A 17,078-nucleotide genomic window follows, 5' to 3' on the forward strand; every position below is an offset into this window, starting at 1 on the left:
GACAAGCAGTGTCAGGTTAAGGCAAGTTCTGCTTTGGTAACACAGTGGCTCCAGGAAGTCTGGAAGATGGCAGCATGCTAAATAAATGGGCGTATAAATATTAATACTACATATTCCCTCAATCCTATGGACAGTCTTTAGCGACACCCTCCAAATGCGTCTAAAGATACTCTCTGCTCAAAACATACCCATTTCTCCTCCAAATGGCCTCCCTTAGCTCCCAAGGTTTGCTTTAAAAAAAAATAACGCTCACCAAGTAGAACATTACAGAGTAGCTGTGAGGCTGCCGACAAGAGCAGAGGGGGAGTAAAAGCTTTAAGAGCTGTCTGCCGGGTAAACAGTGCTGACTGTGGCACCTCGAGAGGCGCCCGCTCCCGGAGCGCGGGGAGAGCGGCTTTACGGCGGGAGATACGGGGCCCGGAGGACAAGCAGCCAGCTGCGCTTTCATAGCCCACGCACGCCAGGCCGCAAGTTTCCATTTGCAAATTAGATTTTAACAGAACAGGTGGCAAGTGGCTTTGATCATGCTGTAATACGGAATAAAGTGCTAGGAACCCACATAAAGGTCTTCACAAGTATATGACTTTGGAATTAAATAGCCTGGGAAGGCACGCTGCTGAGGTCCCCAGGCTGCTTGTTTTGATTACACATACCGGCCGAGAAGCCAGCATCGGCCTTCAGTAACAGTTCGTGGAGTGCTCACGAGTCCAAACCCAGCACCGGGGGCAACCTGACATCTCCTGCGCTAGGGTCCAAACAGGCCACAGGCTTGCCTCGGCGCAGCACCGGACAGCAAAGACCCCAAGGCCATCAGGGAGCAGTGTTCCCTGCCCAGGGAGGGGCTCTGCCTCCAGTGACCACACCTAACTTCTTCACGGGCTCCGAGACCCTGAAACTCCTCCCGTCCGACTCTGGCCTCACGTGGCTCCAGCTGAGAAATGCCCACCCTTCTGGACTCGTTTCACGGAGTAATTGGCCATGATAAACCGTGCGGGTTTCCGTGCTATAGAAGCAGCGCAGCCTGTTCGAAAGGACCTGCTTTGTAAATCATATGAAATAGATTAACGTCCCAGGCCTGCTACTAGCTAGTCAGGTGAGTGAAGGCCAATCACTTAGTCTTTCTCAGGCTCTCTGACCTCATCAGCTAAACTGGAATAATACTCTGCTCAGCCTGAAACATTAAATCGCAGACAGAGGAAATCTTAGGGTATAAATCCCTGAATAAATGAAGATTCAATCGTGGGCTATCTTGGTGTAAACATCACCCTCAGTGAAACTTTTCGGAAAAGCCCATGGTACTACCCCACGGAATACTCTCCCTGCTCTGAACTCCTGGCAGAGGAAACGCAAAGATCTTTTCCTGCAAAAGATGTCATGGCCCAGGCAAGGGCCTGCTGTCAGCCCAGTACACACACAAAAATCATTCCGATTACATGTATGTCCTGGGATGCCAATCCCTGCATGCTTGTGGTGTATTCTGTCATATCTACTGACCAGACAAATTCCCAAGGAACCTTACATGGTCAGAGTGAGAAAGACATTTGCTTTCCTGTCTCCTAACAGCTCAAGTCACAGCTAAAGTTGAGATTTGTGTGTAAGGGAAGTATTTTCTTAGATCTATTCCCGATCAGGAGAGCCCTTTGCGTTCTGGGTAAACGTTCGCTGAAAGTGCGATGCACAGTCTGGCAGCACTGCTCGGTGGAGGCCGGCTTCTTCTTCTCACTTGCTTCTCCCTGAGCGGGGTATTTCTGCACCCCCGATGGCGGAGCTGATCCTGTTTCCGCCAAGGGATAGGCAAATGCAAGAGACCACATACATACGCCAGCGCAGCGCTTCCTTCTGATAGAAGGCATCTCTGTTCATTCGTCGGAATTCTCCTTCCTGCTACTAAACCAAAGCACTCAAAACCTGGTATGCCCCCACTCACAGAAAACGGATGGACATGGCAGTTCTTAAAACAGGAAAAGAAAGCAAGCCCTCGCTTGGCCGTACTGTACCTCTAGCATAGATCTGGTGCTCTAGGTTAGTCAGACTGGCTGTACTCCTAGTTCTAAGGTAGACAAGGGGGAGGCCTGGTAGACAGGAGAGACAAAGTTAGAGAGTAAGAATAAACACAGTGAATAAGAAGACTCACCTCCAAAGCAAAAGCACAAACGGAGTACGTTACGGAGACAGCAAGCACCATGCACCTGCACCCTCATTCCCCTCAGTGATTTCTAAGCGCTAGGAAGGTCCCTGACCGAGTGGGCAGGGCGTTCCCACGCTGGCTCTTATTGCCGAGGCATTGGCAAAGAAGCGCCTTTTTTCCTCAGTTGGGGAAAGAAAATGTATGCAACATTCTTTTGAACAGAATGACAAGGCTTTTGAGGATTTTTAACTTTAAAGCACCATGTTCTTAAATGTCATAGAAAAGTCACCAGCACTGCCCTACCAGCTGGGGGAGGCGCTCGTTCTGCTGGCAGAAGCAGAAGCAGAAGCAGAGGCAGCAGGATGCTATTCCTCGGGGGTCTCCATACTCCAGGCTAAGAGCCCATCTGTGTTTCAGTTTTCACATCTTTACTAAGGCGTTACCTCAAAGCATTATTTACGTTACACATTAAACATGAGAGTGTTTAGAATATTTATATTTGGGCCGAGACCGGTTTGGCTCAATGGATAGAGCGTCAGCTTGGGGACTGAAGGGTCCCGGGTTCGATTCCGGTCAAGGGCATGTACCTTGGTTGCGGGCATATCCCCAGTAGGGGGTGTGCAAGAGGCAGCTGATCGATGACTCTCTCTCATCGATGTTTCTAACTCTCTCTCTCTCTCCCTTCCTCTCTATACAAAATCAATAAAATATATATTTTTTAAAAGAATATTTATATTTGGTGTTTCCATACAATGTCTTTGGAATACAAAACTAGTCAGTTCAATAAGGTGCTATGCCAGCCAGGTTTACCTGCAGAATCTCAGCCCTTACTGAACAAAGCCAACAATAATGTCAGAAATGAGGCTTTTTTCTTTCCCCTGCTAAAGAAACAGTGGAAAATCAGCAGCTCCCCGAGGCTAAATTTCACATTATTCCAAGAGCTCCCACTGAAACTGCCTGGAATAAATAAAATGTACAGATCTGGGGGGGGGGAGGGGGGGGTTTACTGAATAGTCATGAATAAGACCTGAAAGTCTGTGGTCAGTTCCACAAGGTTCAAACCGACTGGCTTTCAGAACAAATGCCCCACAATTACTTCACTGAGTCTAAAACAGAATACAATCCCATTTGATTTACTGCCACCCAGCAATTTCCAGTCAGAAAAGAAGTCTGGAAATTTAGGTATATTCAGTTACATCTAATTAAGAAGAAATATTTCACCTTTATAAACCAAAGTAACCATAAAAATCTATAAGTAAATAAAATCCGGCTTTCATTTAGCAGAGGCATTTAACATAGATAAGGCAGCTTATTAACTTTAAAGAAAGAGGAGAACCTTTTTACTTTCTGTTTTTAAAAGGGCAGGGAGGAGAGGGACAGAAGAAAACCTTTCGCTAGGATCCTAAGATTGGGCCTTCCAGTGTCTGCACTGACTGGATTTAAGATCCTCCTGTATGAAGGCTTTTAGAAACACACACTCCCTAAGACAGAAGACATATTACAGAAGATTATTTAGTCTTCTGGGTAGAATTCTGTGTTACATTCTCCGGACACAGAAGCTGGGAAGGTTAGGGGAGGAGCCAACACTGAAGCTGATGGTATCTGAAAAGCCCTGGCTCCGAAGCAATGACCTTGAGTCTCAGAAGCAACAGCCTGGGAACAGAGAGCAAGCAGAGCTGACATTTCCTGGTCCCTCATTCTGGAAGTACAAGGCAGATAGACAGTCCATTTAAACATCCTGAGGAGAGACGGACAAGTTCAAATACTTCATACACTAGGAAAATCCGTCTCCCCGCGACACGTTTGCAGACCAGATGGAGTATTTATGTATGCATGAGCTAAGTGAAGTCCTCATGAGCTATGTGAAGCCCAGCCAAGACTCGCAAAGAAACCACACTCAAAGAGCTGGGGCTGAGCTGAATTTGAATGACAATGGCTGTGGAACAACTAAGAACCATGCAGTTGGCCATCACAATCTCCCCAGCTACGAGGCAATCAGAGCTCCATGGTGAAGCATTAAATAAGGAAAGAAAACATCGTTAACAGAGAACAAACTGACTCCTCCCTCTCCAGGCGGCTGGGCATTCAATTCTTTTATATTTTATGAACAATTCAGGACCCCCCTTACAGTTTTTTCCACATGGGATAATCTGCCCTCCCTCTCTTCCAGAAAATAGCCAATCTCTGGATTTAGCAGACTGAAAAGATGTTTTTAAAAGACCAGTCAAAAAATCCCATCAACAGGAATGTTTGGCTGAGTAAAATGCAAACTGAGCAATGGCTGGTCTCCATGCACTGCCAGGGCGCCAGTGCTGTGCCACGTGGCCAGAATTGAGGACCCGTATATTGCAGGTCCTCTCTCTCCCACAAAGGTGAGACTGGAGCTCATATTAAGAGTCGAGTATTTTGCGCCAGAAAAACGTCTCTCACAAAGATTAAAAGAGAACTGTAGAAGACAGTCAGAATTTCCTGTTGGTTTTTCTACTGAAAATGATTTCGGAGTTTTCAATGAAACATGGCCTTATAGATCAATAGTGACAGACATTTGCAGAGAAAACCCTTACTTTGTCCAAAGCAGGGAGGATCCACTGAAGAGCCCATCCAGTCTTCTGTTGTAGTTGAGTCTACTTCCTTGTCCTCTTTACAGTAATCTGCCATCCATGATTCCTTGGTACTTACATACTGGTCTGGAAAATATGCCCCAAAGACATTTAGAACAGAAGTAGAAAATATGAAAGGTTCAAGTCAGATCATGTCAACTCAGCAAAGCAAGCTTCCATGGAATGCCTCACTACATGCTGGGCACATGCTCATTCTCCAATGATAGAAATTAATGTTAACAACACAACCATTAATTACCACAAAAAGATACCACAATGTGAGAGGAGCTAAAACAAAGACAAGAATGAAATTCTGTGGGAGCACAGAACAGGGGAAGATTTCGTCTGCTTTGGCACAAGTGGAGGTCCACACATGGGAATCTTGGGAGGTGGGGGGGGAGGGGGATACCTTTGTTTTAGGTCTAAAAGAATGAGTAGAAATTACAGTTTACCAATGGGATTATGATACAGGCACAGAGAACAGCATATGCAAAGGCTTCAACAGGTAAGTATTGATACATGGTACAATCAGTAAACATTAAGTACTTTAGCGTGACTTTGGCACAACATACTGGGGAAAGGACAAAGCCAAGATGATTTAGTGTGTGTAGAGGGTGGAATCCCATGCTAAAGATAGGGTTTAGAGATAACACTTTAAAAAGACCAAGTGGAGGCTTTTAGAAAACCACTAAATTCAAGAGGCTGATATCCAATTGATAGTCCTCAAGCTGTTTTGTGTTTTTTTTTTTTTACTCTTTTGAGAGGAAAATTACAATGGGGAGAGCAAGTTAACAAAATGATGTACCACACCCAAATAAAGACCTTTTATACTAATTAAGATATACTTCTTAGAATAGGCAGAGTGGTCAGGGGCAATCAGCCAGGCAGACCGGGCAGTGGTTAATAGCCAGTAGTCCCAGCTTGCAAGAGGGTGTAGACTGGTCTGAGGGATAACCTCAAAAACCATCCCCCTCCCCCGCACAAATTTCATGCACGGAGCCTGTAGCAAAAAAAATAACATTGGAAGCAAAATAAAATAGTATAGGAGGATCATGAGATCAATTTACTGTTGTTGCATAGGTAATAATATCCAGGCAAATTAGTGAATGAAATCTGATCACGTGAAACAATGGTTTTAAAATATGAAGATCAGCTGAAGCCGGTTTGGCTCAGTGGATAGAGTGTCGGCTTGCGAACTGAAAGGTCCCGGGTTCGATTCCGGTCAGGGGCATGTACGTTGGTTGCGGGCACATCCCAGTGGTGGGTGTGCAGGAGGCAGCTGGTGGATGTTTCTCTCTCATCGATGTTTCTAGCTCTCTATTTCTCTCTTCCTCTCTGTAAAAAATAAGTAAAATATTTTTAAAAATTTTTAAAAAAATAAAAATAAAATATGAAGATCATTACACTTATGGTCTTTTTTCACTATGCATTCTCTCCATCTTACTGAAATGGAATAAGCCAATGGATATTCTGAGAGCCTCAAGTTCACAGATTTGCAACAATGTGTATATTATCTATCACTCAGAGATAACTACAGTTGTCACCAAAAATCATATCACTAGGTGAGTAATTCCAACAGTGAGTGTGAGTTGTATGATAAATCATGTATGAGTTTCACATGATGTAAATACAAGCATAGAGTGCTTCTGATTCACGACACTGAATCCAGGAATGTACATTTCCACACTGTCCAAGAAACTCTTAGAACATACACCATTAGCTTGGTAATCCTTTTACAAAATCACATGATACCTGATGGGAGGCAGCACAGGCAACTTATCCTGCTATAAAGACAAGGTCAAAATTATACCTTTTAAGAATTACTCAGTGAATTGCCTGAGAGAAGTGAATCTAAAGCCATTCTGCACCCCCGTGACCAAGCATGATGAGGAGGAAGTTCATCATGAACATTCATGTTTCCCAAGCAGGCTAAGCTCTTGTTTGATCGGTGATCGCATTAATTGGGATGCTAACTCTGAGGCTAGGTTAGGGATTTTCAGAAAAGAGCCACGATGCATAAGTGATGTTTTGTACGGGCCTAAGCATTTACTAAACTAGGATTAATAGTCATCCAGACAAGGAACTTATGTACAGAAATGTACCAACCTTCCGAAGACAACTTTCCACTCACCAATTAGTACTGAAGTGATATTGATATCCAAACGGGTTTTGGCCTTGGCTTCCAGCTTCAGCCGAGGAGGATGGAGACGACTAGCTGCCTGCTGTTGCCAGGATACGGTGCACGGCCAGGGCTCAAGAAATGGCTCCCAGCCTAAGAGAGCACAGGGAATAAGACATCTGTTCAGCAGATACCAAGCCTTTATAGTGGAACACTGTTCACAAATGCTTAGCAAGAACAAACTGTAGCTTAATGGCTTTCTATTTCCAATTGGATTTCACAATGAAAGCACCATCTTTAGCTACAGGTCACCCTACAGATGTCTGTGCTATAGAGGGGATATAAGTAGAAAAGCATATCTGTGCCAACCACAGTATTTCAGGGGTGAAGGCGATGTGTCTCTCCCCTTAAAGGGCGGGCAGAGCCTGTTTTTGATCCTCTCAAGATAAAAACGGAGTCTCCGAAAAGTAGCATCAGTGACTGATGCAACTATTAAATTTGATTCTCCTGCTTACATCATGAAATCATTGGTTAAATAAATAGGTATGCTTGGAAATCCATTAAGATTTTCCAATTTTTTAACTTAAAACGCTCTATGTACAAAGGCATATAAACTACATATATGTATAGTTTAAAGAATAAAATTACTGCAAAACTCATGCACGCACTATTCGGTTTTAAGAACTAGAAAATCACAAGTGCCTTTGAAGCTCAAGCCCAAGTGCCATGCCCCCATCTCCGTCCCGCTTCTCACCAACCCCCTCCCATCCAACTCCCAGTCACCCTGCACTTAGATTTCAGATCGTTTCCTTGCTCTTTGTTACAGTTTTACCACACCTGGATGCATTTCTTAAGGACATATTAATTAGTTTGTCCTTTTGGGGATCTTTACTTAAATAGAATAGAATTGCATGCATTCTTTTGCAAGTTTCTATTTTGCTCAACAAATCTTTGAGATTCACTCATACTGATGCCACATAGCTGTAATACATTTGTTCTCACGACTGAATTGTAACCCACTTAGGACTAAGCTGTATAATCTATCTCTTCTACCGCTGAAAGATAGTCATGGACTCGTTTCACTGCTGTTAGGAAGGCCAGGGCTATCAGCCGACTGTGCTCCTTTCCTGGGTCACACAGGCAAGAGACTCCCTGAGCACAGACCTAGAGGCAGCATAATCCTGGGCTGTTGGAGATGCTTACACTCAACTTGTCTAGGTCATGACATATTATTTTCCAACACGGTTGCACCAATTTACAATTCTAGCAGCAGGAAACAAGAGTTCTATGGCTCATGTCATCATCAATATTTAATAGTGTCACATTTCATTTTTGCCAGGCTGTTGGGTGAGAAAAATGGTATCCCACTTGGATACCTTTCAAGACCAGTTAATTTTTGACAGTTCTAAATACACTCAATCAACCACAGGTGAGCTGATTCACTAATACAAATCCAACCGTTGGCACACTTAGTGACCTGTGTTCATACAACCTTAAAAGTAAGCCATATTTACTGAGAATACAAATGATTCCCAGAAAAATAGCTGCCATGTGCCCTGTAAGAGTTTCTCTCAAATAGCAAGACTTGGGCCATTGTTCTCAAGTGAAAACATTTTGAACAATTGGGAAATGAGATGGTTACTCTGAGTGAATCCGGAACAGAAAGGAAAACGTTAACTAAAAGAGAATTAAATGAGACGGACTCTAGAACAGAGGTCGCCAGCCGGTGGTCCGCAGACCACTGGGGGTCCGTGAGATCCGAAAGGCTGGTGACTGCGGGTTTAAGGAAACCTTTGGAGCACAATTGGTGGCCGTGGACCACTGGTGGTCCGTGAGGTCCGAAAGGTTGGAGACCGCTACTCTAGAACACCCAACAGCAGCGCAACACACTGCGGCTTAATTTTCCATTGACAGCAAAAGGAGCAACCCCTCGCCGAAGCTCAGCCTGCACAGCAGCACTCTGTTACTTGGTCCACAGCTACTAAACACTCTCTGAAGGTAAAGAACTTCACAGCCCAACCCGCTCGGCACTGGTGCAGGACAATGCCTGAGTGTCAATCTGTCTAGGCCCTTAGCTTGGTCTCTCCGTGGAAGGAAAGACCCTGGAAATGCCTTGTAGGGTATGCGGGTTTTCTTACTCCGGAAGGAGAGAATGCTCTGATGAACCGTGCTTCACTTTAGAGAGTAGGTATGGCCGATTAGACACGGTCACTGACTCAGTCCTCTTCTAATAAAACAAACAAGTCCAGCAGGGAGTGAGGAGGCTTGATATTTAAAAAGATGATGGCGATAAATCTCCTTGGAAATTTAGCTACTATCAGGGCCAGCCAAATGACCCTTCACTATTGAGCAATTTCAGATTCTAGAATACGCCAAACTTCAAGGTCAAAAAGACTTAACTAATCACACACCTTTTGAAATAACTCAGTTGAATTAGAAAAAGGAAAAACCTTGATCTTTTGTGCTTATGTAGGCACTTGTTTTTTATCTTTCCCTGCCCTGGCCTGTCCCCACCCCCCTCATGTAAAATTTATGTAGAAATAGGCCCAGGCAAATATTTGTGTTAAGCCCCACAATAATATATGCTTAGACTGACCTGACAGGGCCCGGTTGTAATAATCTCCAGAAAGGGTGAAGTGGGCGTAGCCTTCAGGGCTAGTTCTTACACGCTGGAGAAAATTCAGACCTGCAATGAAAGCGAAGCTGACTGCAGAGCCGGGGCAGAACGACCAAAACTTTCTTTTGCAGACAAAGCCCATTAAAGACATGTTAGTTACAGCTATGACTGATGATCTCACAAGAAAGCACATAAAAATCTGATCCTTAGTTCATCACAGAGTTCTTTGTATGGATTCTGATTTTTAAAATACTGCATTAAAATACTGCCATTTCTCTCCATTACTGAGTTGTGGGCACCCTCTAAAGGTTGTGACTAAGTTAAATGCCTCCTTTGTCTCCCTCCAGAGCCAGACCCAGGCCCGGCACCAGGTGTATTTGAAGCCAGGGGATATAAAGACATTTCCAATTGAGGATCCTACAAGAAGGTACAGTGCTAGGAGGAGTCATGTCCTGATAAATATTAGCTCGCATTTTTAAGCTTACCATAGGAAAATAAGGAATAATGGTGCTCTGCAGAAAAGAGACTCATGGAAACAGTCCAGGTCCCAGTTGCTAGTTTTAATCACGTGGCCCTTGTAAGTGCCCAGAAGCACAGGAAAAGGAAAACCTCTACAATGGGCAAAAGGTCAAATTAAATCCCCGGAACCGATTTTCTTTGAAGGGACTAGAGGGCAGCAAGATCAAAACAATGGAAAATTAAAAGTAAACACAGCAGGGAGAGGTTCCTTTACTCTCTGCAGCCGCCACAGGTAACACAGCTAACAATGGTGCGGCTTAGGGTAACGCACTTCTACCCGAGTCCCTGTTCAAACTTCCTCTTCCCTGCCCTCTGAGGGGAATCTAATAGGACTGTGTTTTCTATTTTCAAAAGATATATAGAGCAGAAGCATTCTAAATGCCTTTAATAATGCTACAATCACTACGGTATTCAGATACATAAAAAAAATAAGGTGGAGAGATCAGGAATTATTGAGCTAGAGCTGTTAATATAACAGAAATTTTGTCAATGACAATTTTGATTATTCCACAGCTATAGGCTGAAGTCCACATATGGCAAATAAATACACATTTCTTTAAAATACAAATAATGAAGAACATATGTAAAACCATCATCTAAATATTCATCCATACTACTAAGTAGAGGGCATGAATAACACAAAAAGGCCCCAAATAATTCGGCAATCACGGGAAATCTTCAGGATGAGTCTGGAGACCAGGAGCACACTCACGGGAAAAGGTGAGCTCGGCAAGAGGAACGTCACGGTCCATGCAGTCGTCGATGAAGCAGATGCACACGCTCTCGGCCTTAATCTCCACGCCCGAGATCAGCTGAGCCGGTGTGGTCCCCTGGCTCTCTTGGCTGTTGGGGGCCTGGGAAAGCGACTTCAGAGGCTCGGCATTCTTAAACAACCAACTTGCTGCCTTTTTCAATTGGCCTGCAAGGAAATTAAAAGGGGATGAGTGCAACCAGTTCCCATAGCGACTCAAGCAACTCACAGAGGAAGCAGAGAAAGGGTATGAGGACCTACTGGACAGCCCAAGAGAACCTTGGTCCAGCTGTATTCTTAGACATAAAAAAGGAAAAATGGCATAATAACAGGAATTCTGCTTTTAAGCAAATAACAAGGCTCTCTTCCAGTCATTTTATTATACCTTTTATGTATTAAAGCCAGAGCCATCTTTCCTCTACTATGACACCTGCTGAAGGAGAGGAGAGAAGAGAAAAGGATACAGAGGAGTTATGGAGACACACTGAATTACCTTGGCACACCAAAAGAGCCTTGCGACAATCGTCCATGCTGAATCCCAGCTCCTGCAGTCGAGCCAGCTGTAACTCTAGAAAAAGGAGTACAATATTGTTATTAATATCTTTGTTAATGAATCCATAGACTAATTTAAGGCAAAAGAAAAATTTCAGAAACCGGTGACTAAAACATTTCATTTCTCTAGGCAAAAATGGGCTCCTGATTAAAGACTTTGGTCACGTGTACCCTGAAAATTATAGGAGCCTTTTTCAGTATATTGATTGTGTTTTTAAAAGTTTAAAACTGAAACTTAGTATTGTCAACATAACTTTGGAGGAAAACTCGAAGCTGAAAACCAAACCTTAGCATTTCCCATATAACTCAGGAGGAAATTGCAAAAGGAAACGGAGATAGGCTAGAACAGATGGCTTGGGGTGTTAAAAGTTTTTTAAAAATAGAGAAGCATATTTAGGCTCCCAATTATACTTTCGGACATGCAATTACACTCTGAACAATTAAGTTGTGCAAAAGAAAATCTTAAAAGTAAACAGAAGGAAAGTGATTAGAAGGACTATGTGGGTTTAAAGTTAAACGCCTACCCAAGACAGGATCTAAGGTATGTCTTGTCCCTTCTCTGATTTCCTCTCCAACTCGAGTCGCACCAGAAAGGCCACTGCTAACGGGACTGGCCTCCGAGACCGCTGTGTCGGGCACCGCAGCGTTAGCTTGCTCAGGGATGGATTTTGCAATGGCGAGAAACAGCTGGACATCATTATAGGAGAGTCTGATGTCCAGGGCTTGTAACTGAATCTGTCAAAATGAAAACGGTGGCAGTTTTTAAAGTTTGATTTTGCATCGACACCTCTTTCAGATACAATTCCCTAGTTCAAGTTTCAGAAATCCAATAGACACTACACTTCTCATTTTGAAAAAGGGAAAGCTCACTATAGTAAACTCTAATGGCCAGGAGGTAAGGCGTAGGGAGACTTTCACACAAGAACATTAATCATTGAAGCAGAGGACCAAAGATTGGCTGCAGGGGAGAATAAGATCCCCTTTTAGCAACGTTGTGTTAGTCCGTTTGGCTTTGTTCTATTTTTTCTTTTTAAATCTCTGAAACAAAATGACCAACAAAAGTATCTCATGTTTATTCAAACAGAACCTAAAATGATTCAAGTTCCACATGAATGTTTCCTAAATCTCTGGTCCTCCTCAGAGATTAGCCACACAGCCAACACTAGCAAAAGCCACACAGACGACATCAACCCACTTTAAAAATGGGATGACTGTTCAAATGTCTGTGTATGATGCTTTACTTACTTATTTTTATTTTTTTTTTTTAAGACTGAACATTGGAATTGCTTTTCTCTCTCTTTCAGGCTCCTATTCCCCCTCTACCAAAGAAATAAAACATCAAATCCTTAGGCCTTCGTTGCCGGGCCTCGCCCTCCCTGCTTCACCATACATCTTCCTCCTCCTCAGTTCCCCACATGCCTCTTGTTCTAGTGCAGTGGTCGGCAAACTCATTAGTCAACAGAGCGAAATATCGACAGTACAACGATTGAAATTTCTTTAAAGAGCCAAAATTTTTAAACTTCTTCTAACGCCACTTCTTCAAAATACTCTCACGCAGGCCAAGGTATTTTGTGGAAGAGCCACATTCAAGGAGCCAAAGAGCTGCATGTGGCTCTCGAGCCGTGGTTTGCTGACCATGGTTCTGGTGAGACTTATCTGTCTCATGTTTGCTGGGCCATGTGCACTCCTGACCTCAAGGCTTCCTAACATGAAATGTTCTCCCTCTCTGCCTATTTACCCTCCCCTCCACTCGGACTCACCTGACCTGGCGTTCCACTCACAACCAACAGTCCTACCTGCGTGGAGTTCTGCTTCCCACAAACCTTTATAGAAATTCAAGATTATACTAGACCAGTGGTCTGCAAACTGTGGCTCGCAAGCCACATGCGGCTCTTTGGCCTTTTGAGTGTGGCTCTTCCACAAAATACCACGTACCCTAATTAAATTAATAACAATTTAATATAGTTTAAGTTTAAAAAATGTGGTTCTCAAAAGAAATTTCAATCGTTGTACTGCTGACATTTGGCTCTGTTGACTAATGAGTTTGCTGACCACTTGTCTAGAGAATTAAAAGGTCTTTTAGCCTCCACAAGACAGCAAGATCTTCAGACAGAGTTGATGATATTTGTATTTTGCTGCTGAAGGACCTAAAACATGGTTGGGCCCAGCAGAGGCATCTAGTCCCAGCTCAGGAAAGTGTGTGAGAGGGCATCGACGTGGCACGGGTGGTCCTTACCTCCAGGATGGGTGGGAAGTCGGTGCTGTTGAACGCATCCATCAGTCCTGAGCTGTTCTGATAAGAAGAATTCCCCACCAGCTCCACCTGGATTTGTACTGGATCAACAATTGAAAGAGCCGTATCGTGTTCATTCCCCAGTCGGCACGAAAACACCTAGAGCGTTAAATGTAATATGCTACGAATTAATGTCTGATTTAGAAAGAGCCTGACCATCAGCTGAGAAAGAGACAAGCTCAGAAGCAACACCCATGACAACTACTGGGATACTGTGAAGAGAGAGCCTGGTGCTGCCCAACTGCCCACGGCATGTTCAGCGGTTCACGTGAAAGGCACTTTAGCAACCGGTAACAAAAGACTTAAAACTCTCACACCCTTTAAGCCAGCAACCCCACTTCTTTCTGGGAACTAGCCTAAGGAAACAATGCAAAATACAGAAAAATTCACTGAGCCATTACTTAATACTTAATAAAAACAATTAAGAGCAATCAAGGTTAAAAAGTAATAACAAATTTAAAAAGAGCAATCAAGGTTTAATCACTCAATACACACAGCTACTCAATGGAATATTTTGCAGCCACTTAAAGTGACAGTTAAAAAGAGCAGGTGAAATGCAGGAAGACAGTCACAACACAGGTTATGTGAAAATGCAGCCCAAATAAATAATTATGACACCATGACTTTAAGGGAAGAAACATACTGAAATATCAACAGAGATTATTTATGAAGGGATAGGTGTTTTTCCCTTCCCTGCCCCAATTTTATATACTATAGTTGTTCCGTTAGTAGTTAAAAATAACTACATTAATTATGGAAGCTGGGTCCATTATATTACTGTTTCCTTTGTACATGTTTGAAATGTCCTATTAAAAAGCTTTAAAAATAAATATCTTTTATTTATGGGGAGAAAGAAGAGAAGGAAGGAAGGACTCCTATTCTAAGATCAAATTATTCTGCTCTCTCAGAAAGAGTTCAGAGAGGAAAGCATTCGTGTTGGTTTCCCTTGCTCCTTTTTTTGACATTTTTTAGAGCTACCGAGGTCCTTTGCTGTATGTAAAATTAACTCACTTTGCTTTCTTAATAAGTTTGACACTGTACCAAGGAGGGCTTCCAGCTCAGATTCCACCGTGCTGCCTGCTGAACAAGGCGGCAATCGGTTTCCAGGAAGCTCAGTGTGCGTGCACTTGTTCTAAGGCTCTGGAGCAGGGGAGTTTGGTTTTCCCTTTTCCCTCAGGGGCTTCTGCTACACAAAACCCAATTGTACCTAACAGCTCATTAATCAATCACCAAGAGTGTCCGTTCAAAGCTGGCATTGTGGTGGCTCAGAAAGTAGATGAATTGCAATTTCATGATCAGCTCGCATCACACCAGCATGTAAATCCTTCCTCTCAAACGGAGGTTTCTTTACATGAGAGAAACAAGTGTTCGAGAAGTGAAATCTCTACAGGTTTTAATCAGCTATATCTGACCAGAGGGGGGGGGAAGCACCATATGCGGTTGACAGTGAAAATAAGTTTTCTCATCAACTTCTGAACGATATCACTGGGAAGAACAGGGCATGGAAAGTTCAGTTGTGAAAGGAAAGGAAATGATGAGTAACCCTGACCCAGGATTGTAGCACTGTAACAGGAGGAATGTTAGCCGAGATCAGGGAATGAAGAACTTTTGATAGAGATAACAATCTGCCTCATTTCCCCCTCTCCCCACGAGTCCTGGCTTACAGAGAGGAGAGCATTTTTATCTAATATTGTACAATATGACTTCCAGGCTACGGAGGGCACTCCAATGCATATCTCGTTCGGGAGGTTAAACCAGGGCCAGGGGATCACTATTCAGTCCCTTAGGTAATGCATGACTCTCCAGAGTGGCCCTTTTATAGATCAGATATTCCTAAAAGGATACATAAAGCTCTTAACCCCTTTTATAACTACGTTTCCATGACCACAAAGCCTTCATCTTCATAGACAAGCAGTCACTGTGGAGAAAGGTGCCAAGGACGAGGCCTGAAGAGCCAGAGGACAGAGCAAGGAGCCTGGCCGGGTAACGGGGAGCCTGACCTTCTAGGAAGGAAGGTGTAAGAAAGAGGTCAAGCCGAAACCAGTTTGGATCAGTGGATGGAGCCAGTCGGCCTGCAGACTGAAGGGAACCAGGTTCAATTCCTGTCAAGGGCATGTACCTTGGTTGCGGGCACATCCCCGGAAGGGGGTGTGCAGAAGGCAGCTGATTGATGTTTCTCTCTCATTGATGTTTCTAATTCTCTATCCCTCTCCCTTCCTCTCTGTAAAAAAAAATCCATAAAACATATTAAAAAGAAAAGAAGGAGATCAAGTCCCTCCACACATACACGACCCAACACTGGAGGACTCCATTCACGCTTTAGAGTAAGCAGGCAGCTTTGAGGAGAAAACAAAGAGAGGGCAGGGATCCTCCAGTTCTGCTCATTATTTCTCCTAATAAAAGCTCGGGAGGCAAAATGCTCTTCCAGCTGCTCTTCTTTTGAGCCAAACAGGTAGTCTTTTGATCAACTCATAAACTTCTTACCTCGATACCAAACAAACTTCCTGAAAAGGGGCGGTCCACAAATCGGGGCTTGTAAGTAAGCACGGTGGTGCCTTTGAGAATAATGGCGTTGGTGTCGAAGCAGGACACGTCTTCCACGACCACAAACTCTGTACCTGAAAGGAGAGCACCGTTAACCAGGCCCAGGCTGACCATCAGACCTGTTCTCCGGAGTATCCACATTCTCCTTCACCGTCACCCTGAACTATTCTCTGCGTCTGGCCAGGCACAGCTGAGCCAGCAGATCCTACCCAGACAGAAGGGACTGCAGTACAGTTTCTCTCTTTAGAACATGTTTTTAAGCTAGGTCTCCTCGGAGAACTAACATATTCAGAAGCTCAGAGAATCATCCCTCCTCCAACCGATGACCTGCTTTAAAATCCCAGGAAGTAGATTCAGATAGGAATGCTGGGCAGGCAGCATTAGACACTGTATCATCCATGTAGCCGTTCAAGATTTTTCAAAGAATGAAGAACAATCTAATGTAGAGATTTTTAAAATTAGTGCCTGCAGTTTCCTACTTATTTGTATATGGAAAATTTACTTTGCTTTATGTACTGTGTGTCTTCATCAAAAACCATGTATAAAGTGATCTTTCAAAACTAAATCCACTTAAAATGTTAGCTGCTTCCAACCCATTGAGTACTTCATAGGGAATATCACAAACAATAAATACACAAATACATACAGATGTACTAGAGTAGTTCACTAGTTAATAAAAACCATAATAAATCTATTTGTAAAGGAAAGTATTCTATTTGTAAAGAGAAAACAATCCCCTCACTTATTATAAAATGAAATTTTCACATTCCGAACTTGCCCAAGCTCAGTAAGCCACATCTGATGAGGCCTTAAAGATCCAATAGAAAATTGAAGGAGATATTTAACACTGGGGGAGTCAAGGGAGGTGGAGACCACTGCCCAGGAGGTACTCAAGCTGGGATGTGCATTAGGCCAGCAGAGGAAAGAGACAAGAGACCCTGAAGCCTTCACTTAA

At 43.5% G+C, this 17,078-nt stretch overlaps 1 protein-coding gene across 5 annotated transcripts in view; it reads right to left on the reverse strand.

Moving 5' to 3' along the window:
* The window catches only part of VPS13D (vacuolar protein sorting 13 homolog D), a 219,300-nt gene that overhangs the window by 128,409 nt on the left and 73,813 nt on the right, over nt 1-17,078 (reverse strand). For 3 of the 5 annotated variants that reach the window (XR_014794224.1, XM_084875264.1, XM_084875263.1), the window contains exons 32-40: nt 16,064-16,197; nt 13,523-13,678; nt 11,811-12,021; nt 11,228-11,302; nt 10,696-10,902; nt 9,444-9,533; nt 6,860-7,000; nt 4,693-4,815; nt 1,998-2,072 (exon numbers count right to left, since the gene is read on the reverse strand). Coding sequence is in view for 4 of the 5 variants with exons in the window: in XM_084875264.1 (XP_084731390.1) it covers nt 1,998-2,072; nt 4,693-4,815; nt 6,860-7,000; nt 9,444-9,533; nt 10,696-10,902; nt 11,228-11,302; nt 11,811-12,021; nt 13,523-13,678; nt 16,064-16,197 (1,212 nt within the window). In the remaining variant the exon portion in view is untranslated. The remainder of the gene's footprint in view (nt 1-1,997; nt 2,073-4,692; nt 4,816-6,859; nt 7,001-9,443; nt 9,534-10,695; nt 10,903-11,227; nt 11,303-11,810; nt 12,022-13,522; nt 13,679-16,063; nt 16,198-17,078) is intronic. The other 2 variants (XM_084875266.1, XM_084875265.1) reach the window with 1 other exon arrangement.

The sequence above is a fragment of the Pipistrellus hanaki genome (genome assembly GCF_964339955.1).
Source record: "Pipistrellus hanaki genome assembly, chromosome: 2".
NCBI classification, from domain to species: domain Eukaryota; kingdom Metazoa; phylum Chordata; class Mammalia; order Chiroptera; family Vespertilionidae; genus Pipistrellus; species Pipistrellus hanaki.